This window comes from Lutra lutra, chromosome 1 (genome assembly GCF_902655055.1).
Source record: "Lutra lutra chromosome 1, mLutLut1.2, whole genome shotgun sequence".
NCBI lineage: Eukaryota > Metazoa > Chordata > Mammalia > Carnivora > Mustelidae > Lutra > Lutra lutra.
In genome coordinates, this window is record NC_062278.1 from 216131069 (window position 1) to 216154010 (window position 22942).

General features: G+C 48.0%; 1 protein-coding gene across 3 annotated transcripts in view; it reads left to right on the forward strand.

Annotated features, from left to right (window-relative positions):
- The first annotated feature begins 9623 nt into the window (after positions 1–9623).
- The window catches only part of DNMT1 (DNA methyltransferase 1), a 44653-nt gene continuing 31334 nt past the window's right edge, over positions 9624–22942 (forward strand). For 2 of the 3 annotated variants that reach the window (XM_047703117.1, XM_047703086.1), the window contains exons 1-6: positions 9624–9779; positions 18365–18401; positions 19096–19203; positions 19396–19615; positions 20233–20311; positions 21848–21923. In XM_047703117.1, the coding sequence (XP_047559073.1) occupies positions 9700–9779; positions 18365–18401; positions 19096–19203; positions 19396–19615; positions 20233–20311; positions 21848–21923 (600 nt within the window). In that variant the 5' untranslated portion in view covers positions 9624–9699. Of the gene's footprint in view, positions 9780–9991; positions 10363–18364; positions 18402–19095; positions 19204–19395; positions 19616–20232; positions 20312–21847; positions 21924–22942 lie in introns of those variants that run through there. The other variant, XM_047703097.1, reaches the window with a different exon arrangement.

Below are 22942 nucleotides of genomic sequence, written 5' to 3' on the forward strand. Positions count from 1 at the left end.
CATTTTGCATTTCCCTGATGACTAATGTTGAGCAGCTTTTCATATGAGTCTTGGCCATTTGGATATCCTCTTTTGTGAAGTAACTGTTCAACTCTAGTCCACTTAAAGAGACAGATAATTCTTGGGCGCCTGGGTGGCTCAGTGGGTTAAAGCCTCTGCCTTCGGCTCAGGTCGTGATCCCAGGGTCCTGGGATCGAGCCCTGCATCGGGCTCCCTGCTCAGTGGGGAGCCTGCTTCCTCCTCTCTCTCTGTCTGCCTCTCTGCCTACTTGTGATCTCTCTGTCCAAAAAATAAATAAAATCTTTAAAAAATAATAAAAAAATACGGGGCACCTGGGTGGCTCAGTGGGTTAAGCCTCTGCCTTCGGCTCGGGTCATGATCTCCGAGTCCTGGGATCGAGCCCCGCATCGGGCTCTCTGCTCAGCAGGGAGCCTGCTTCCTCCTCTCTCTGCCTGCCTCTCTGCCTGCTTGTGATCTCTCTGTCAAATAAATAAATAAAATCTTTAAAAAAAATAAAATAAAAAATAAAATAAAAAATAATAAAAAAATAAAGAAGAGGGCGCCTGGGTGGCTCAGTGGGTTAAGCCGCTGCCTTCGGCTCAGGTCATGATCTCAGGGTCCTGGGATCGAGTCCCGCATCGGGCTCTCTGCTCGGCGAGAAGCCTGCTTCCCTCTCTCTCTCTCTCTGCCTTCCTCTCCGTCTACTTGTGATCTCTCTCTGTCAAATAAATAAATAAAAATCTTTAAAAAAAAATAATAAAGAAGAGACAGATAATTCTCTATTAATTCAAAGGCATTCAATGTGTATTATAGATATGAGTCCTTGGTCAGTGGATATACATCTGTGTCTTGTCTTTAGTGGCATCTTTTTTAAAAAATATTTTATTTATTTATTTGACAGAGAGATCACAAGTAGGCAGAGAGGCAGGCAGACAGAGAGAGGGAAGCAGGCTCCCTGCTGAGCAGAGAGCTCCATGAGGGGCTTGTTCCCAGGACCCTAGGATCATGACCTGAGCTGAAGGCAGAGGCTTAACTCACTGAGCCACCCAGCGCCCCTAGTGGCATCTTTTGATGAACAAAAAAATCCTCTTAATACAGCCTGACATTTTCCTTTATGATTAATGTGCTTTAGGTCCTGTTAAAGAAACAGTTGCTTATCCTAAAGTCACAAAGATGTTGCATATTTTATTTTAAAAGCTTCCTTGAATTTGCTTTCATATTTAAATGTGGAAAACACCTGGAATTCAGTTTTGTGTATGGTGTGAGGTAGGGATCAAGGTTTACCTTCTTCCATATAGCCAGCCATACAATGAGCCCAGCATCATTTATTGAAAAGACAGGCTTTCCTTGCTGCTCTGCCAGTTGTTTTTGTTTGACCTAAATAACCACATGCTCCAGCATTCCAAAAAGGCAAAAAACAAAACAAAACAAAACAAAAAAAACTTCAGAAAAACTCCTCTTCCTGCCCAAAGCTTCTACCCTGCTAGTTAGCATTCCTTATCTCCAGGAAGTTAACCATTTGTTTCTTTCCCAAGGCTTTATGTATAAATAAGTAAATACCCAGAATTCTCCTTTTTTTCCCCATATAATCTGTATCCTACTCTGCATTCTGTTCTACATCTTGCTTTGTTTTGTATTAGCAATTAAAAATAAACCTCTAAGGTACTATATGGAAAAATATCCTTTTGTTTTTCGTTACTGTGAGATCTGTCACTGTGTGAATGGAATACACTTATTTTAACTAAATCTCACTGAAGCAGAACTAGGTTATTTCCAGTCTTTTGCTACAGACAAAGCTAGTCAAGAGCTGTGTCCTCTTCTCCTTTTGCACATATGTATGACCAAATCTTATGAGAAATTTCTGGAAGTAGAATAGCTGAATAAGAGCATGTGCAGGGATACCTGGGGGTGGGGGGCTCAGTTGTTAAGCGTCTGCCTTCAGCTCAGGTCATGATCCCAGAGTCCTGGGATTGAGCTCTGCTTCTCCCTCTCTCTCTGCCCCTGCTTGTGTTCCCTCTCTTGCTGTGTCTCTCTCTGTCAAATAAATAACCTCTTTTATTTTATTTTATTTTATTTAAGATTTTATTTATTTATTTGACAGAGAGAAATCACAAGTAAGCAGAGAGGCAGGCAGAGAGAGAGGAGGAAGCAGGCTCCCTGCTGAGCAGAAAGCCCGATGTGGGGCTCGAACCCAGGACCTGGGATCATGACCTGAGCCGAAGGCAGCGGCTTAACCCACTGAGCCACCCAGGCGCCCCCAACATCTTTTATTTTAAAAAAATGTGTGGATTTGTTATTTTGATGAATGTTTGTAGACTGAACATTTAATGTTGGGAGTGGGGAGGAACAAGCATCACACCCTCATCTATGCAGGGTTCTGTGAGGTGGTTGTCATCATCATCATCATCTCCTTTTTTAAGATTTTATTTTATTTTTCTTTTTTAAAGATTTTTTTAAAAAGATTTTATTTATTTATTTGACAGACAGAGATCACAAGTAGGCAGAAAGGCAAGCAGAGAGAGAGAAAGGGAAGCAGGCTCCCTGCTGAGCAGAGAGCCCGATACAGGGCTCGATCCCAGGACCCTGAGATCATGACCCAAGCCGAAGGCAGAAGCTTTAACCCACCGAGCCACCCATGCACCCCTCTTTTTTAAAGATTTTATTTATTTAAGAAAGAGAGAGATCACAAATAGGCAGAGATGCAGGCAGAGAGAGAGGGGGGAAACAGGCTCCCCGCTGAGCAGAGAGCCTGATGCGGGGCTTGATCCCAGGACCCTGAGCTCATGATCTGAACTGAAGGCAGAGGCTTAACCCACTGAGCCACCCAGGTGCCCCAAGATTTTATTTTTATTATTTGAGAACGATCATGAATGGGGATAGTGGGAGGGAAAAGTGGAGAGGGACAAGCAGACTCCCTGCTGAGTGGGTTCCAGACACAGGGCTCAATCCCAGGACCCCGAGACCATGACCTGAGCTGAAGTTAGATACTCAACTGACTGAGCCACCCAGGCACGCTCCCATAAAAATAATCATTATGCCCAACATGGGGCTTGAACTTACCCCAAGATCAAGTCTCCTGCTCTACTGATTGAGCCAGCCAGGTGCCCCTCCATGAGTCTTTGTTGTGTACCAACTATATCCTGGGCACTTTGCTAGGTGTTGGGCATAGGGAGGTATGACTGACCTAAACTGTCACTGCACACTATGTGATCACCACCTGAAGTAAGGACTCCGAAAGAGGGGCACCTGGGTGGCTCAGTGGGTTAAACCTTCTGCCTTTGGCTCAGGTCATGATCCCAGGGTCTTGGGATCGAACCCTGCATCAGGCTCTCTGCTCAGCAGGGAGTCTGCTTCCTCCTCTCTTTCTGTCTGCCACTCTGTCTACTTGTGATCTCTCTCTGTCAAATGAATAAATAAAGTCTTTAAAAAAAAGGGGCTCTAAAAGAAAGAGTTATGGTTTTAAGAGCCTACTAGACACCTTTTGGGCTGGGGGAGATCAGGAAAGTCTCCTTGAAGGAGGTGATGGTTGAGTCAAAGTAGAAAGAATGAATTAAAGATTTTCTAAGCAGGAGAAATGGTGTGTGAAACAGCAGGGCTTCCCAGACTAAGGCAACAGCAAATGCAGAAAACTATGGTTATATAACAAAAAGCCCCAAAGTCTGGTGGCTTAGAACAGATCACTTGTATTATCCCTCATGGTTGCTGTGAGTTGGGAATTAAGCAGCAAAGTGAGCCTGGGAGCAATTCCAGCTTGAGGATCTCTCATACCTTTCAGCTGGGTATTGGCAAGGGCTACAGTGGTCAGAAAGCTTGGCTGGGGCTGGAAGGGCCATTTCCAAAGTGGCTCACGCCCATGGCCGGCAGCTTAGTGCCTCTTGCCCTGGCTCACCACAGGGCTGCTTGAGCATCCTCACAATATGGCTGCTGACTTCCGCCACCAAAACAAGGTGGTACTGCCGATGTCTTTTATGACCTAGCTTCAGAAGTCCCGCACTTTCACTTCTACCATCTTCCTTTGGCCCTGGTTCCAAGAGGACCCCACAAGGGGATGAATACCAAAAGGCAAAGAATGTTGGGGGCCCTCTTGGAGGCTGGCTACCACAGGCCTTGCGCAGGAAGGGGCCCGGGGTGACCAGGGTGTGGCTCAACTGGGGGGAGCAAAGGAGTGATGGCAACAGCTGATGTGGGTGAGGCTAAATGCATAAGGGTTGGGTTTACTCTAAGAGCCTTGAGAAGGCCTTCTGGCCCATTCAATGGGTTAGGGAGGAGGGGACCTGATCAGATGGATTCTGAGAAGATTCCCTCCCACTGGCAGGGGGTTCAATAGCTGAATATGTGGTGAGAGGCCTGAATGGCAACCCAGGAAGGACGTGGGGCAGGTCATCTGGGAGAGCGCTGAGGATGATCTAGGTTGGGGTGGTGCCCTTGGAGGGGCATATCCGTACACTGATTTGAAGGCTGCTGGGCTTGGTAACACACCTCCTGTGATCCCAAACAGTAAGCCATCTGCCTGTTCAAGGGCCCTGCCAAATGCAAGTGGGTCCTCCCAGCACACTCCAGAGTTGTTTTTCCCAGATCTGATTCCTGGCCACGTGAGCCCAGAGAGAGAGAGAGAGAGCGAGAGCAAGAGAGCGCGCGTGTGAGCGTATGCAAGCTTGAGAGGCCCACCCTATTGGTCTTCCTGCCTGGCCTCTGTCTGGGGTGAGTGGCAAAGTGTCCCTTTTGAAGCCTGGAGTGTTGCTGCCACTGCCTCAAGCTTTTGCTGGGCCTGGCACCAAGAGAGAGCTCAGTGGCCATGACTAATTCCCCAGCCGGTGGGGTGACTCAGCTCTGGCCTTTTGACTGAGTGGCTCAAGGCATGTGGCTATCTCCGCACTGGCCCTGGTGCTTGGGGCTGCCCTGACCTTGGCTGGGTGGACACGTAGCCTCTCCTGGCTTCTGGAGGGTGGCCCTTCAGCTGAAGGCTGGAATGTGGCCTCCAAAGCAGGGAGCTCAGGCCTGATAAGTCTTTCTCTTGAGGTGTTTATGAGCACTACTTCAGAGACTGAGAGGTGGAGACGGGGTTAATGCCAGCAAGAGCCGAACCCGGTTTCTTCTGGAAGTTCCATTCATTTCTCTCAAGGGCTGAGCCCATTTTTAGGTGGGGGATGGGTCTCCAGTGGTCTAACCTGTCACTCTGGAGGTGCTCAGAAGTCACCCGTATTCCTAGGGCCAGTCTTTATGTCCCTGAGGCCTTGCCCCATGTGTAAAACCATTTGAATCATCTCTCAGTAAAGGGATCACCTGAGGGAGCCTAGACTAAATGAGGTTGCTCCCCTGTGAGCTGAGTCCCCTGACAAAGAATTATAGTCTATTGCTCCTCTCTCCCCTGTCCCGTGAGCACCCTGTGCCTTAAGGTGTGTTCGGGGCTCCAAAACTGGCTTCTGGCCCATCTACAGGGGCTTGAGCCTCCCTTTGGTGACACAGTCTTCTATTTACCACCCCTTTTCTGCTCTTACTTTTTTTTTTTTTAAGATTTTATTTTTTTATTTGACAGAGAGAGATCACAAGCAGGCAGAGAGGCAGGCAGAGAGAGAGGAGGAAGCAGGCTCCCCGCTGAGCCGAGAGCCCGATGCGGGGCTCGATCCCAGGACCCTGAGATCATGACCTGAGCCGAAGGCAGAGGCTTAACCCACTGAGCCACCCAGGCGCCCCTGCTCTTACTTTTTAATCTACTTCCCCCCAGCCCTGCCTCTGGACCTCCAGGGGGTCTGACAACTAACCAGCCAGCTGGGTATCACTGTTTTGCATTCGGGCTCAGTAGCTAAGGACCCCTGGATTCATGGCCCCTGCTGCTTACTTAGTCCACGATCTTGGGTAAGCAGCCTCTGAGCCAGACTCCTTTGTGACAAATATTCCAGGATTAAACAAATTCCTCTAAAGAGAATAGTATAGTATGTAAGTGCTGCTAAAAATACTACTAGCTATTAATTTTAGTCTTATTAATATTTCAGTCTTCCTGGATCCTTCCATGTATGGGTAATCCATTGCAAACAGTCTGAGATCCACTTCTGGCCAGGCTGACCTCCCCCCACCAGCTGCTGGGGAAACCTAGTATACATGCATGTTTACAAACCAAGTGACTGATAAAATCTGTAATATGAAAATGTAAAAATGTACCATAATTTGTAACTCGGTTCTGATGTGTGTTTTTTTTAATTTTTTTTATTTTTTTTTAAAGATTTTATTTATTTATTTGACAGAGAGAGATCACAAGTAGACGGAGAGGCAGGCAGAGAGAGAGAGAGAGAGGGAAGCAGGCTTCCCGCCGAGCAGAGAGCCCGATGCGGGACTCGATCCCAGGACCCTGAGATCATGACCTGAGCCGAAGGCAGCGGCTTAACCCACTGAGCCACCCAGGTGCCCCGTGGTTTTTTTTTTTTTAAGATTTTATTTATTTATTTGACAGACAGAGATCACAAGTAGGCAGAGAGGCAGGCAGAGAGAGAGAGGAAGAAGCAGGCTCCCTGCCGAGTAGAGAGCCTAATGTGGGGCTCGATCTCAGGACCCTGGGATCATGACCTGAGCCGAAGGCAGAAGTTTTAACCCACTAAGCCACCCAGACACCCCTGGTGCTTTTTTTATTGTTGTTTCAGCAGGTACTTTTTTTTTAACTCCTCCCTCTATGAATGGTCTATTTTTTATTGTGGTAAAAGACATAACTCTTACCATTTTAACTATATTCAAGTAAACAGTAGTGTTAACTGAATGCCTGAGGTTGTGCGGCAGATCTCTGAAACTTTTTCATCTTGTAAAACTGAATTTGTTTCCACTGAACTACTTTCCTTCTCCCTCCTTTCACCAGCCCCTGGTCCCCACCATGGTTCTTCTTTTCTACAGTTGTAAAGTTTATTTTTATCTTTTTTTTTTTTTTTAAGTAATCTCTCCATCCAATGGGGGGCTTGAACTCCCCCAAGATCGAGGGCCATCTGTTCTACTGACTAAGCCAGCCAGGCCGGGCTTGCTCTTTTTCTTTGAGACTTTGACTACTTTAGATCCTAAATAAGTGGAATTATGCAGTATTTTGTTTTGTTTTGTTTTTTTAAGATTTTATTTGTTTTTGTTTGACAGAGAGAGAGACAACGAGAGCAGGAACACAAGCAGGGGGAGTGGGAGAGGGAGAAGCAGGCTTCCTGCTGAGCAGAGAGCCCGATGCAGGGCTCGATCCCAAGACCTTGAGATCATGACCTGAACTGAAGGCAGATGCTTAACAACTGAGCCACCCAGGTGCCCCAGTATTTGTCTTTTTGTGACCGGCTTACTTTATTTACCATAATGACCTCAAGATTCTTGCAGGTTGCCACAAAGGGCAGGATTTCCCTTTTTAAGGCTGAATAACCCATTGTATATACCACATTTTCTGGAAACCCTTCATCTTTCCAAGGACATTTGGGTTGTTTCCATCTTTCTCTCTCTCTTTTTTTTTTAAGATTTTTATTTATTTATTTGACAGAGAGAGATCACAAGTAGGCAGAGAGGCAGGGGGAGGGGGGCGGGAAGCAGGCTCCCCGCTGAGCAGAGAGCCCTATGTGGGGCTCGATCCCAGGACCCTGAGATCATGACCTGAGCGGAAGGCAGAGGCTTTAACCCACTGAGCCACCCAGGCGCCCCTGTTTCCATCTCTTGACCACTCTGAATAATGCTGCGACGAAGAAGGGTGTGCAAATATCTTTTTGAGATCCTTCTTTTTTTTTATTTTTTAAGATTTTATTTATTTATTTGACAGAGACACAGCGAGAGAGGTAACACAAGCAGGGGCAGTGGGAGAGGGAGAAGCAGGCTTCCCACCGAACGGGGAGCCTGATGCAGGGGCTCGATCCCAAGACCCTGAGATCAGGACATGAGCCGAAGGCAGACGCTTAACAACTGAGCCACCGAGGCATCCCAGAGATCCTTCTTTTAATTCTTTTGAATATATAACAAGTAGGATTGCTGGATCATGTGGTTATCCCATATTTATTTATTTATAAATATTTTATCTGGGAGAGAGAGAAAGAGAGCAGAGCGGGAGCAGGGGGCAGAGGGAGAAGCAGACTCCTTGCTGAGCAGGGAGCCCGATGCAGGACTCCATCCCAGGACCCTGGGATCTTGACCTATGCCAAAGGCAGCCGCTTAACCACTGAGCCACGCAGACGTCCCTCCATTTTTAAATCTCTTGTGGAACCTCCACTCTTTTCTGTGCTGGCTGCATATTTTACATCCCCACTGATAGTACACTTGGATCCTAATTTCCACATTTCTGCCAGCACCTGCTTTTGATTATTGTGTGTATGTGTGTGTGTACTGCATATATACACACATATATATAATAATTTCTTGATAGTTCACCTCATGCCCATTAGAGTGGCGACTATCATTGTGTTTTTTTTTTTTAAAGATTTTATTTATTTATTTGACAGAGAGAGATCACAAGCAGGCAGAGAGGCAGGCAGAGAGAGAGGAGGAAGCAGGCTCCCCGCTGAGCCGAGAGCCCAATGCGGGGGCTCGATCCCAGGACCCCGAGATCACGACCTGAGCTGAAGGCAGCAGCTCAACCCACTGAGCCACCCAGGCGCCCCATCATTGTGGTTTTGATTTGCATTTCCCTGATTAGTGATGTTGGGTGTCTTTTCATATGCCTGTTGGCTATTTGTGTATTTTTAGGGAATGGTTTATTCAAATCTTTTGCCCATCTTTAAAATCAGGTTGTTGTCTTTGTTGAGTTGTAGCTCTTTATTCTGGATATTAACATCTTATCAGATATATGGTCTGCAATCTTTTTTCCCATTCTATATGTTGCCTTTTCACTTTGTTGACTCCTTTGCTGTGCATAAATTGTTTGCTGTAGTCCCATCTGCCTTTTAGCTTCTATTGCCTGTGCTTTCATGTCCTAGTCAGTAAATCATTGCCAAATTCAATGTTGTGAACCCCCCTTTTTTCTTCAAAGTGTTGCATAGTTTCAAGTCTACATTTATGTCTTTAATCCATTTTGAGTTAATTTTTATATGCTGTAGGTAAGGATCCAACTTTACTTGTTGGCACATAAACATTTCCCCAATTTTCACAACGCCATTTGAAGAGACTATCCTTTCCCCAAGTTCTGGTGCTTTTTTAATCACACAGGCTGTGGAAGTGGCCTGGGTCTCCCCACACTGGGAGATCGGTGATGCTACCTGCATGGTTTGTGCGTCCTCAAGATTATCCGCGATTAGCACCTTTTTAAAGATGAAACGGGGCCTGGGTCCAAATGACCCATCCAAGGTCATTATAATGAGCATATAGATGGAGTGGAGTTCAAGTCCTCAGTTACAATCCCAAGAGCCCACATGCTGGAGCCCTGTAGGAATGCTCCCTGTTTTATCCCCAGCATGCTAGGAAGAATGAATGAATGAACCTCTCAGGCGAGGCTCCCAGCAAACAGGGAGCTTGGACGAGCCCACGGCTCCAGGCGGGGGTGTGCTCCCTTCTCGCGCCTGCGCGGCCCCTGTGCACGACCTGCTCCACTCTATCTGCCCGCACATGGTATGGCCTCTCTCCCTATGGTACGTCCCGCCTTCCCCCACGTCGGGGGCCGAGATGGTACATGCCGTCTTAGCTCACCGCCCCTCCCCGTCGGTTTCCGCGCGAAAAGCCAGGGCTGCCTCTGCCGCCGGCGCCGCTGTCTCTGCTGCAGTTTCCAAGATGCCTGCCCGCACCGCCCCGGCCCGGGTGCCCACGCTGGCCTCTCGAGCCATCTCCCTGCCCGATGATGTCCGTAGGCGGTAGGTGCCGCATGGGGGGGTTTGTGAACTTGGGCTGGGGGAGATGAGGTGGGGTGGGGGGGGTTGGGAAGTGGCTCGGCGTTGGGGGTGGGGGGGTTGCTTCCCCTCTTGGTAGCCCGTGGCTGCCGCTGACAGACGGGCGCGCATGCGCGGGACGGCGCGGCGGCGGTTGGCGCGGGCAGGGTGGCACTTCCGGTCGCGCGCACCCCTGGCCGTTTGGCGCCAAAATGGGCCGAGGCCCCTCACAGTTCCCTGGTGACTAGAAACTTGGGGTCACTTCTGATCTCAAAGTAGAGCGAGCTTTGGGTTCTCCTTGGGGATCCCCTTCCTGGAGGAGCCACGGGCCTTGGGTCCTGCCGCCAGTTTGGTCGCGCAGGAAGTGGGCAGCCCGCGGCCTCAGGACACCCCTCGGCCCGGGCACTTCGGCCTCTACTTCCGGTGCCCGGCCCGCTGGGGGGGTCGAGCTGGTCCCGTCTCTGGGGGAATTTTGGGGGCGCCCCCCTTGGCACCCCGCTCAGCACATCCCGATGGCGGCCTCCAGAGACAGACGTCGCCGCTCGGGCCCCGGGCGCGGCCGGCTCAGGTTTGCGACCCCCGTCTTCCTTGGGGGGCTTCCTTCATCTAGGACTGCTGCGGGGAAGTCGCATCTGGAAGGAGCTCGTACTGTGCAGCGCAGGACCAGGGGCTCGGGCAGCATGAAGGCTGGATGGTCTTTCCCAGTAAATCTGTGCCTGTGAGCCATGGGCGTCAAGGAAGCCTCGCTAGGGAGAACTGGCTGCAGTTTCGTGTGTGCGCGCGTATGCGCGCGTGACACAGTGGCCATGGGTGTGTGTGTGTGTATGCGTGCGCGCTTCACACAAGTGGCTGCAGTTTCGTGTGTGTGCGCCTGTGTTGCACAGCAGTTAGTGTCCGGACTGGCTGTAGCAGTTCTGTGCAGATGGGTCTCAGGCAAGAATACTGGGCTCCTGTTTGTGACGGGCACCAGTTTCACTCCTGAAAATCGGCACTCCTCGGAACACTAGTCATTGGAACCTTGACCAGTCGGGAACTGCCCCCCCCTGGGTTTGTGAGCTGGTTTTGCCATTTCCCTGTTTCCCTGTGCTTTTCCTATGGTTGTGCCAGGCCAGTCTTTTGGGCTTTTGGAGTTGGGAGTGTGTGTGTGTGTATGGGGGTGGGGACGGCTGTATTTGGGGGTCCCTACCACGGGTTTTAAAGTTCAGTCCGCTTCTTAATCACAGAGGAGGTGTGTCTTGCTGAAGAATCCCTATCTGTATCCTCCCAAGATAGAACTTGAAATGGAATTATGGAAATCCCTGGCTTGGTGGTGACAGACCCAACAGATGTTTGGGCCCAGTCTTCTTTACTCTGATGGTGAGAACTCTCATCTCCTCTGGCTTGTTTGACCTTGGGCAAGTGTCATAAACAGGCTGTGGCCATGGACTCCTTAACGTGGGCTTTAAACTGACACTGGATGACATGAGACTATGCCCAGCACATAAATCCCCACATGTTAGCATTCTTATTGGCTAATCTAGCTTTTTGTCACTTCTGCCAGTCAGTCCCTAATCATATAAAGCACTTGACAGTTCCTCATTTAATCCTCAAAAGTTCTTAAGAGTGGATGCTGTAGGAGTTTGCTGTGAGGAAGCAAGGATTCCTGCTGATGTCTGCTTCTTACCAAAACGTTTCCTTTCATCTAGGGTTTTGAATAGGCCACTGGCTTAGCTTAGGGGTTTTCTTGGGCCAGTGTAAGTCTTTGGCTGAATTTGAATGCTCTTAAGTAAGTTTTACCATCCTCCGTTACCTTAGGTTTCATATTACTTTGAACCAGAATTGCCTACTGTAGGTGCAGAATTTTGGGATTCTGCTTTAGGCCATGGGATGGACATTGAAATTGTCTGCTTATGGGACCCTCAACCACCTCTTGTCTTACATTTTGAATTTCATTGTACAAAATACATAAACATGGTATTCAACACTCCCTTAGATTTGTAAATGGAGGTATAACTTCTTGATCTACGAAAATTAAAGGGGTATGACTTAGAACACAAGAGGTACTTAAGTCCAGTAGAACAGTCTAGGAACAAAACTAGGCCAGGTCCTCATGCGTTTCTGTCACTTTTGCTAGCTTACCTATATGTGTCAGCTTTTTTTTAAACGTGTAGTTCCATTAGATAATGTAGTAATACCAGAAAGTATTTTCCGTGTTTGGGTTCTTAAGTCTTTAACTTCATTTTTAAAGTGTAGCACCCAAATCGAAAAACTGTATAAAATAAAGCACCCAAAATCTAAAAATTATGCCTTTCAGGACAAGCTATATTTTTCCACTTAAATTTCTTATTTTGTCCAAGCCACCATTTGTATAAAGCAATAAGTCTCTCACTGGTCTTCCTGTTGCTACTCGGGTCTTTTCTCCAAGTGGAAACTGTGAATCCTCTTAAAAAGTTGGATCTGATGGTTTCCTTGCCCCTCACACACTGCCGGGTGCACTGGTCCTGAAGTCCAGAATCCCTGTCCACTTGTCTGATTCATCTTGTGCTCTTTTCACAAGCCATACAGACCTCAGGTTCTCAGGGCCTGAGACCATGCAGAGCGGCCAGTGGGATGCTGAGCTGCTCCCTATCTACCCCTTCCCTAAGTTGGCTACTGTCCATTCATCCTTCAGACTGTGCTCAGAAAGACCATCCCTCTTCCCCATAACAGGAAGGGTGTTGAATTCTGCCCAAGCACCCTGCATGTTGCCTTTGCAACCCTGGCGTGGATGGTAATTTGTTTGCCTTATTTACTCTGTAATTTGGTGTAGAGTAGACTCTGAAAGGCGTGCATGCAAGACTTTCCCCTCTAAGGAAGCCTGGATTCAAGCACAGATTGTAGCAAACCTCCTTTGTACCACTCTGATTAGCCTAAGTAATTGTGCCAGCTTTTTAAACTGCTAGCCCTTCTGTGATTAGATTAAGTCGGGTTTCAAGTTCTTAGCTCTAGTTCCATGACTCCAACTGATTGGGTATTGAAGAGGGCAAAACGGACTCTCCTATTTCTCCCCAGCAGGAATATTCTAGAGGTACAGACCACCGGGGTTCAGATTCCTTCCTACCATAGCTGTAGGGCTAAGTTTTTTTTTTTTTTTAAAGATTTTATTTATTTATTTGACAGACAGAGATCACAAGTAAGCAGAGAGGCAGGCAGAGAGAGAGAGGAGGAAGCAGGCTCCCTGCTGAGCAGAGAGTCCAACGTAGGGCTTGATCCCAGGACCCTGAGATCATGACCTGAGCTGAAGGCAGAGGCTTAACCCACTGAGCTACCCAGGTGCCCCAGGGCTAAGTTTTTTAACCTCTTGGTGGTCGGTCTGTCTGTCTTTCTTTTTTCTTTCTTTCTTTTTTTTTTTTTTAATTTGTTTTTGAGAGAGAGCCCACACGAGAAGGGGGAGGGGCAGAGGGAAAAGCAGACTCCCTTCTGAACAGGGTCCATCCCAGGACCTTGAGGTCAGGATTGAGCCACCCAGGCACCCCACCTCTTGGTGTTTTATCTGTAAAATGGAACGGTGTTGCCCATGCTACCTCGGCGTTATGAAGACCACCTAAGCTGATAGGTATAAATGTGGTAAAGCAGCCCCTGCCAGAAAACCTTCTGTGCTACTTACTGCACGGTCCGCTGTGTATTTCACTTCCATTAGGGGAGCATGATTTAGAGTAGCAACACGCAGATCTGCTACCGAGGCTGATGTCGGTATTTCAGTGTCGGCCGTGTACATGTACAGATGATGTGTATCCTGCTTATCATTCCAGCCTTCACGTTTGGCTTCTTGCAGAACGGTCTGGGCTTGTTCCTTCCGCTGCCGCCTTTGCTTTTGTGCCAGGTATCCAGTTCTACTCTTGCTCAGGCTTTCTTCTCAAGGACTGAGGTGGTGTTCTGTCCTCTTTCATCTCTCAGTATCTCTTGCTTTTTTTTTTTTTTTTTAAAGATTTTATTTATTTGTCATAGAGAGAGAAGTGAGAGCAAGCACAGGCAGACAGAGTGAGAGGCAGAGGGAGAAGCAGGCTCCCTGCCAAGCAAGGAGCCCGATGTGGGACTCGATCCCAGGACGCTGGGATCGTGACCTGAGCCGAAGGCAGCCACTTAACCAATGAGCCACCCAGGCGTCCCTCTCTTGCTTTTTAATCCTTTCTATCCTTGGCTTTTGTGGTGCGGTTTACTACCAGGGACCCTCTCTCCCCCCCCATATTCTGCCCCCGCCAATCATTTTCTTTCGTCCCTGGGCCCTTACCTCTCCTAGTCCTAGGACTTGTAGCGGTTGGGCCTATCAGCTGGACAGGACTAACTCCAGGTTTGAGGCCTCAGGAAAGCCGGTTTTAATTTCTAAACTGCCGGGTAGCCAGCCAGTGCTGCTGAGCCACTGTTCCCTGAAATGTCACTCTTCACACTCATGGCCTGTTTACTTTTTCTCTACCAAAATGTTCTGAATTTCTGATACCGCGTTAGGTTTTTTTTTTTTTTTTTAAGATTTTATTTATTTATTTGAGAGAGGGAGAGAGAGCATGAGAAGGGATAAGCAGACTCCCCAAAGAGCTGGGAGCCTGATGTGGGACTCGATCCCGGAACTCCAGGATCATGACCTGAGCCAAAGGCCGTGGCTTAACCAACTGAGCCACCCAGGCGTCCCATGCATTAGTTTTTAATTGGATCCATAACAAATTATCTTAGTGGTTTAAATAGAACGTAAATTTGTTCTAACAATGCTGTAGGTCAGAAATCTGGTATGGGTCTCGCTGGATGAAATAGTGTTAGCAGGCTACATTCCTTCCTGGAGGCTCTTGGGGAGAATGTTTCTTCACTCTTTCAAATTGTTGACAGAATTCAGTTCCTTGTGGTTGTAAGATTGAGGTCCCTCTTCTCTTGCTGGCTCTAACCATGCCCAGCTTCTGGAGGTGATGTACCCTTTGGCTCATGGCCCACTGCCTCCCTATTTCAAGTTAGTAAAGCCAGTCCTCTTGCCACATCTCTCTCTTACCCTTCTTTAGTCACATCTCTTGAAATGCATCTGGGAGGTTTTTCTGCTTTTAAGGATTTAGGTGATTAGATTGGGCCCACCTGGCTAATCCAGGATAATCTGCCCATCTCAAGGGCTACAACCTTAATCACATCTGCAGAGTCCCTTTTACCAGTGAGACACCAGTACTCCCAGGTTCTGGAGGATTAGGACATGGACATCTCTTTTTGGGAAGGGCTCATTATCCTGCCTCCCACAGGCAGGATACCCTCTCAGGCCATCGGAGATACCATCTCAGACAGCCCTGTCCCATCTGCCACGCGGCCAGTTCCAAGAGGCAGAGTTCATGAAGTTTTGTAACTTCTTTAGCAGTGGTCTCCATTCCTGATAAATCACATTACAGACCAGCATTTCTAGTGTGTTAAAGAGTGATTTAACATTTGGTAATCTCTTCCTGCCTATTATGTAATTTTGCCAGATTAATTTTCCTAAAACACGGCTCTGGTGTCTTGGTTTCTTCCTCCCTGCCCTCCCCTCCCCCTACGATTCCTTCAGTGGTTTAACTGTGGAACAAAATCAATTTTTTAGCCTGATGTTATTGACCTCCCTCAGACTGGCACCCAGCCTGACTTGTGTGGGTTTCTTGGGTGTCCTGAGCCAGCTCCTCCACTGTACGGCTCCTGTTTGGGCAGCTCCCCTGCTCCGTTCCCGCTGAGCTGTTCCCCTGGGCTAGTCCTTCCTGATGCTTTTCTATACCTTTGCTCCTCGGAAGCCCTCAGGTTTGAATGATATTTGCTTGATTCCTTCAGTCACAGTTTATTTCCCTTGTAGGACTGTGTGAGGGAAGCAACGAGGAATGAATCATGGGATCTTGGGCTGCAAGGGAGCTGAGGTGTTATCTCATAACATGGCTGCTCTCTGACTATCCTGCCTGGTCCTCCATGTCTGTTCTAATCCTCCCCGCTCTGAATGCAAAGCAGATGTGAGATGGTGTCGCCCTCTGTTTTCCCGGGAAAGGGATGGACTCTTCCATGGAAGCCTGGGTGTCCGGAGGTGCACTGCCCAGCCTCGTCCCTGTCACACTTCTGGCTCCCCAGGGCCTGTCCTGGGCTCCGCCTTTCCTCTCTGGGGCCAGGCAGGGGACAGTCTGTCTTCACAGGACAAGGCATTTGAGGTCCCCTGAAGAGTTTATTTGGTTCCTCTCTGCCAGGCTAAACAATCCCAGGTCGTGGGAGAGGTGGGCAGAATTTGTGCCCCGAGGTAGTCGTCGGCATTGTGGAAAGGGTGCTTGGGGGGCGAGGGGGGGCTTCACCGCCAGCTGAGCATCGTCCTTAGCACCTGAGGTAGCCTCAGGGTCAGGGGGCCGTGTTGTCGCCAGGGTTCTGTGAGTAGAAGGACGGAGAAGCCCGGCGTGAGGCCCCTGCAGCCTCGTGTGTGCCTCTGGCTGCGTGAACAGAGTTCTGCAGCTCTCCCGGACCTGAGTTACGTCGAGGGTGGAAGGGGGTTACATGTAGAGAGAGAGAGAGAGAGAGAGAGAGAGAGTGTGTGTGTGTGTGTGTGTGAGTGATATAGTATATACTGCCACTGTGTCTGCAGTCAGATTTTTTTTTTTTTTTAAGATTTTATTAATGTGGGGATGCCTGGGCGCTTCAGTTGGTTAGGCGGCTGCCTTCGGCTGAGGTCATGATCCCGGCGTCCTGGGATCGAGTCCCACATCGGGCTCCTTGCTTGGAGGGGAGCCTGCTTCTCCCTCTGCCTGCCACTCTGCCTGTGCTCGCTCCTCTCCCTCTCTCTCTCTGACAAATAAATGAATAAAATCTTAAAAAAAAAAAAAGATTTTAATTATGTGACAGAGAGAGCCACAGCGAGAGAGGGAACACAAGTTGGGGGGAGTGGCAGAGGGAGAAGCAGGCTCTCTGTGCAGCAGGGAGCCCGATGTGGGGCTCCATCCCAGGACCCTGGGATTATGACCTGAGCCGAAGGCTGACGCTTAACGACTGAGCCACCCAGGCGCCCCCGTCAGAGGCTTCTACAGAAAGACCTTTCCTGACCACCCAGGTCTGAAGGTCCCTTCCCGGCAGTCCCGGCATCCCACTACCCAGCTCGTTGCCTGGAACAGGGCCTGGCATGCAATCGGTGCCTGCAGATGTGGTGGGGGTCAAAGCTAGAGGGGGGGCCCCCACGCACTCAGAGCAGCGTCTGTGTGACAGGAGTCCCGCAAAGTCTGCTGCTTGCATTCCCTGTGTTGCGCTCACACGTGGCTCTTTGGAAAAACCAGGCTGGGAGAGCTCTGTTCTTGCCCTTTTGGCTAATGATAAGAGTACGTTGTCTGTATGGGTGCAGGGTAGGAGGGTCCAGAGATGGTAGAGGCCTGGTCCCTGCCCAGGGCACTTCTCCAGTGACCGATGCTAACCCAGCTGGTTAGACCTGTTCTTCCCGCACTGTCCACAGGTGGCACCCGGCCTAGGAACCAAAGCTTGTCCACTCACCTCCCTTTCCTCAGTGTCTTCTGTCCCCTTCCACTCCCCCCAGAAAAAGAGGCAAGACGCTAATCTTCAGTGATCAAATCAGGCTCTGCTTTTCTCGCCAAACTCATGACAGTTCTGCACTCCTGAAGGATTAGGTATAAACATTCCAAAGGAGGAGCTCTCTGGTGAGGCGCCAGCCAACAATTTTTCTCACTTCATCTGTCACCCCTGAGTGTGGGTACTCCCTGCTGCACCAGATGCCTTTACTTCCTTTTTGTTGTTGTGTGTTTTTTGTTTTTTTAAGTAGGCTCCACGTCCAGTGCTGGACTTGAACACACGACCCTGAGATCAAGATCCGAGCTGAGATTGAGAGTAGCATGCTTAACCGACTGAGCCACTCTGGTGCCCCTACTTCCCTCTCTTATGTGGCTGTTCCTTCACAGCACCTTATGACCTTGGCCCATTCCTTCTAACACTGGCCACCCTGTGGTATGCCCTTTCATGGGGTCTTGCCAGACCAACTGGAGGAAGACCTCCTGTAGGTCATTTGACAGGTGCACCCCAACTATATGGCCTGCCTCTATTTCCCTAGTTCCTTTGGAAATAATACCGTTATGGAGCTCCTCTATTCTCTCACTACCAGAAAAACTGCACCCTTAAGGGGGCTGGGGGTGGGAGGGGAGACCTCATTCAGATCATAAGTGACTTCTTAAAGACGACTACAGGCATTGTAGTAGGATTTCTAGCTTGGGTGGGCGAAAACCACTGCGGTGTTTTGTTTGTTTGTTTTTTCCCTAACACTGCTACATGTCAAATTTATTTCCAAAGTTCTTCAAATTTGGATTTAGGGATACCTGGGTGGCTCAGTCAGTTAAGTGGCTGCCTTTGGCTTGGGTATTGATCCCAGGGTCCTGTTATCGAGTTCTGCATCAGGTTCCTTGCTTGGTAAGGAGCCTCCTTCTGCCCCTGCCTGCTGTTCCCCCTGCTTGTGCGCTCGCTGGCTCGCTCTCTGACAAATAAAATCTTTAAAACACACACACACACACACACACACGCACACAACTGTGGTTTTAGTCTTAGAGTAAACAGAGTTGCATAATTGCCTTTCTTTCTCCATTTTCTTCCCACAGGCTCAAAGATTTGGAAAGAGATAGCCTAACAGAAAAGGTAACCTCCACCTTAAATTTTATTACCAGACGTTACTGTTTTACAGATAGTTTATGACTCGTAAAAAGTTTAAGTGAAGTCAGCTTTTTTTCATAGTATTTTTGAAAAATATTTTAGAGTGTGTGCATGTGTGCAAGTGGTGGGGGGAGAGGCAGAGGAAAAGAATCTTCAAGTAGATGCCCTGACGTGGGGCTTGATTCCCATGACCCATGAGATCATGACTAGTGCTGAAACCAAGAGTCAGATGTTCAACCGACTGAGCCATTCAGGCTCCTGCGCTTTTTTCCATAGTTTTGAGGATAGCTTAGATATTATTCTTAATGTTCTGTGTTAACGTGCTGCTGATCTCTTGGTAACTCACTGATAAGTCTCCCAATCTGGGTTCACACCATCGGTTCTGAATTGTAACTTGTCCTGGTCACAGTTCTCAAAAGCACAGTTTTTTCCCAATACACTGTTATATGTCTCTATCCCACCTCCTAATCTTCCCATTTTTCACCGCTCTGGAGATGGTATGATGTGATCTTAAGGGAAACATCATAAACGTGTCTTGGGAATATTCAGTTTTCCGGGCTGAGTCAACATTGCCTGCCACTCAGTTGGTATTTCACGACCCTGCGGCCTAATTATCTGTGTAGTGGCCCATTAGTGACTTGGGAGTTTGGGGACATCTAAACCTATATCCTTCCCTTAGGAATGTGTGAAGGAGAAACTGAATCTCTTGCATGAATTTCTGCAAACAGAAATAAAAAATCAGTTATGTGACTTGGAAACCAAATTACATAAAGAAGAATTATCAGAGGTAAGTCCATTCTCAGCATCCTGGTGTCTAGAAAGTGTCTCTTCCCCTGTAACTCCCGTGTGACCAGGAAGGCAGAATCCTCCCCAGCTCTCCTTGTTACCCAGTAGTTATAAAGGAAATGCGTGTTTCCTTATTCTCTTGTTGCCACTTGTTTACATTCACTGCTACTTAAATTATCCTTTCCTGCTGTAGGAGGGCTACCTGGCTAAAGTCAAATCCCTTTTAAATAAAGATTTATCCTTGGAGAACGGAGCTCATGCTTTCAGCCGGGAAGTGAACGGACGTCTAGAAAACGGGAGCCAGACAAGCGGCGAGGACCGCAGAGTGGGAATGGCAGAGGAAAAGAAGTCTCCCAAACCCGTTTCCAAACTTCCCACACCCAGACGAAGCAAGGCCGATGGAGAGACCAAGTGTAAGACCACTTACTTAATCTTGGTGGAGATTAGCTGTCCCCTTACATGGTACCAGCCTTGGAGCCGTCGGTTCCCCCGGGACAGTACCTCCTGGGTTGTTTCTTGCGCGTACTTCCTAACTGGCTTGGATGTACGATTTGTTCTTTGACCAAATACGGAGCAGGAGGTCCCAAAACGTAGCTTAAGTTGGTGATGTATAAGGTAACAGGAGGTAGTAATACTATTTCTAAGTTAAACGCCTATTTAAGCTCAATGTATAGTCTCCTTTATAGTCGAAGTAACTCTTCTGGAATTTGTAAAAACACACGAGAGTGTGGGAGCTGAGCGCAGGTCAGGTTCTTGGCCACTTCGTCTTTTGACGACATAGAGGAGGTTGTCTCCTTCTCTGGGTCAGGCTATGGCCCCTCAATGAAGAGCTCCAGTACCATGGCTCAGCAAATTGGCAGGTGCTAATTGCTACCTTTTATTGAGATTGTTGTTGGTTGGAGAAAAAAAAGAAGGGTACTTAATCTTCAGAACCTGATTCTCAGCACTAGCTTGCTAATGCTTAAGAACTACACTTTGTGAACTTTTTTATTCATAGTGGCTTTTTTTTTTTTCTTTTTTCTTTAAACAGCTGAAGCTGCTTCTTCTAGCCCCAGGATTACAAGGCAAACTACCAGGCAGACCACCATCCTATCTCATTTCTCAAGGGGGTCAGTATATAATGAATTGACAGCCATCTTTTCTCAGGGCAAACCATTCTTGGTAAACAGGAATGGAATTAGTAGGGTATAATTTAGCAGTTTTGAGTTCCACATTGCATAGGTTTTAGTCTTACAGTTTTCTTTGTTAAACACTGATGAAAAGCATTTCTTAACACCTGTGTTCTTACTTTTCTGGGAACATTCAAATATATACAAAACTAGCCATGATAATAAAATGACACCGGCCCCCACCCCCGCTGCCCAGCCCCAGATACCTGTCACCCAGTGTCAACAGTTACCAGCTGGCCATCTTTTCATCTGTAACCCCATAAATTCTCTCCCAACTGGATTATTTTGAAACCCTCCCAGACATGTCATGTCAATATATTTCTGTCTTTTGTTAAAGATTCCCCCGCTCCCCAAGATTTTATTTATTCGTTTGACAGAGAGAGAGTACAAGCAGGGGGAGCGGCAGGGAGAAGGAAAAGCAGACTCTTGCTGAACAGAGAGCCCGATGTGGGGCTCTATCCCAGGACCCTGGGATCATGAAGGCAGACGCTTAACTGAGTTACCCAGGCGCCCCTTCAGTATATTTCTAGATAATAATTTCTAGATAATAAAATTGGTTTCTCTCTCTCTCTCTCTCTCTCTCTTTTTTTTTGTTTAGCAATTCCAGCAAAATGTGAATAAAAATGTTAACGTTTAGCAGTCTTTTTTTTTTTTTTTTTAATTTGACACACAGAGATCACAAGTAGGCAGAGAGGCAGGCAGAGAGGGAGAGGGAGGCAGGCTCCCTTCTGAGCAGAGAGCCTGATGCGGGACTCCATCCCAGGACCCTGAGATCATGACCCGAGCTGAAGGCAGAGGCTTAACCCACTGAGCCACCTAGGTGCCCCTAGCAGTCTCTTTAAAAAGACAAAATATTTTTTTGTACTAATATTTTTGTACTTTATAAAGCATAATAATTCCTTACTATGAAACACATAGCCAGTGTCTGTGTTTCCTCGTGTCTGGTAAATTTTGTTTGCTTGATTTGTTTTAAGCCTTTCTAATTAGATTCCTTTCTTTTCTTGCCATTTATTTGAAGAAATTAGTTCATTTGTCCCATGGAGTTTCTAGGTCCCGCTGACTGCGTCCTCGTTAATGTCTTCCTTGTTTTGTGTTTCTTATAAACTGGTTAGCTCTAGAAGCTTGATCAGCTTCCAGCTCTATTATTTTTTGAGACCCTTCTGTAGATGGTGCCATGTGTTCTTAGAGGCATGTGAGGTCTCTTCTGTGATGCCAGCAGCTGTTGATCGACATCGAGATCCATGATTTCTTAGGTTTGCAAAATGGCAACAGTCTAACCTGTCACTCAGACACTAAACTTGAAGCCTCTTTTAATATCCCGGCAGTGAGGGCATTTCCTTGGAGGGAATAAGACACCCATGACCTGAATGTGTCCTAAAGAGGCTGCCTTTGGTGGGGAGGGCTACAAGTCCTCTCGGATCTGTTGGAGTGCTGGCGTCCGGCGGAGCTAACAGTTGGCTTTCCTGTTGCTGACAGCCCTGCCAAACGGAAGCCCGAGGAAGAGCAGGAAAAAGCGAAATCGGATGAGTCTCCTGAGGAAGAAAAAGACCAGGTAGGGCTGGCATTTTCTTTCCTCCCCTTCTCTTGGTACATTTGCTGATATGATAGGCTAAGTGTAAAGTCAGGACTACCTAAATGGACTTGAAGCGACCAAGATGGTGTTAGGGACACGTCACTGCACCCGGGCAGTATGAAGTATGTCACTGTTAGGCCTGGGGGCTCCACGGACCCCTGCTACTCACAAGGCAGCCCTGTATCTTCAGAGTCTGTTCCCTCTACTTCCTACTTCTCTAGCGGGCAAGACTGGCAATCAAATGTGACAGGTTTACAGCCTTCACTGCTGCTCTCCTAAGTCCCCTTTCCACATCTAGCTTGTCTAACAGCAGAGCGTCAGACAGCTTCTGTGTGTAGTAGACCAGTGCTGCTTGGACCTCTTAGGTTAGAAAGCCCGTGGCTTATTGAGGGTCTTTGATACAGAAAACGTTAATCTCTGATGGTACTTTTCCCTTGTGACTTGAGGGCCATACCTAGATAATACCAGGCGGTCACACATTCGTTTTCATTTTGATTTTGATTTGGGATTAGCTATGTAAGTTGAGGGGAAGTCTAGGTTTGGGTGTAGGTAATAAATGCCTTATTGGTACTGATAGAGCAAACTACAGACACTCCTCTTTAAGCCCCGGTTTCCCAGCCGTGCCATTGACTTTCGGGGCCACTTGCTCCTTTGCTGGAGGGTGGGGTGGGGAGGGCGTCCCTCTGGGTTGTGGAACACCACAGCATCCTGACCTCTACTCACTGGATGCCAGTAGGAACCCCCTTCTCCCCTCTCAGTTGTGACCACCCCAAGCATCATCAGTTACTGCCAGTTTGGGGTGAGGGATAAAGTTGCTCTGGGTGAGAAGCACCAGACTGAGGGGTCATTCAGGTGTCACTGGGCTATCCCTAGCATTGAGGTAGGTTTGACATCCTGTTGTGAGACACAGTGATTCTGGTTTTAGGAACTTGATGTTAATCTTCATAACCTTTATTCAGATAGTTACAGTTTACTTGGGTTACCCACTCTCAAGGGGA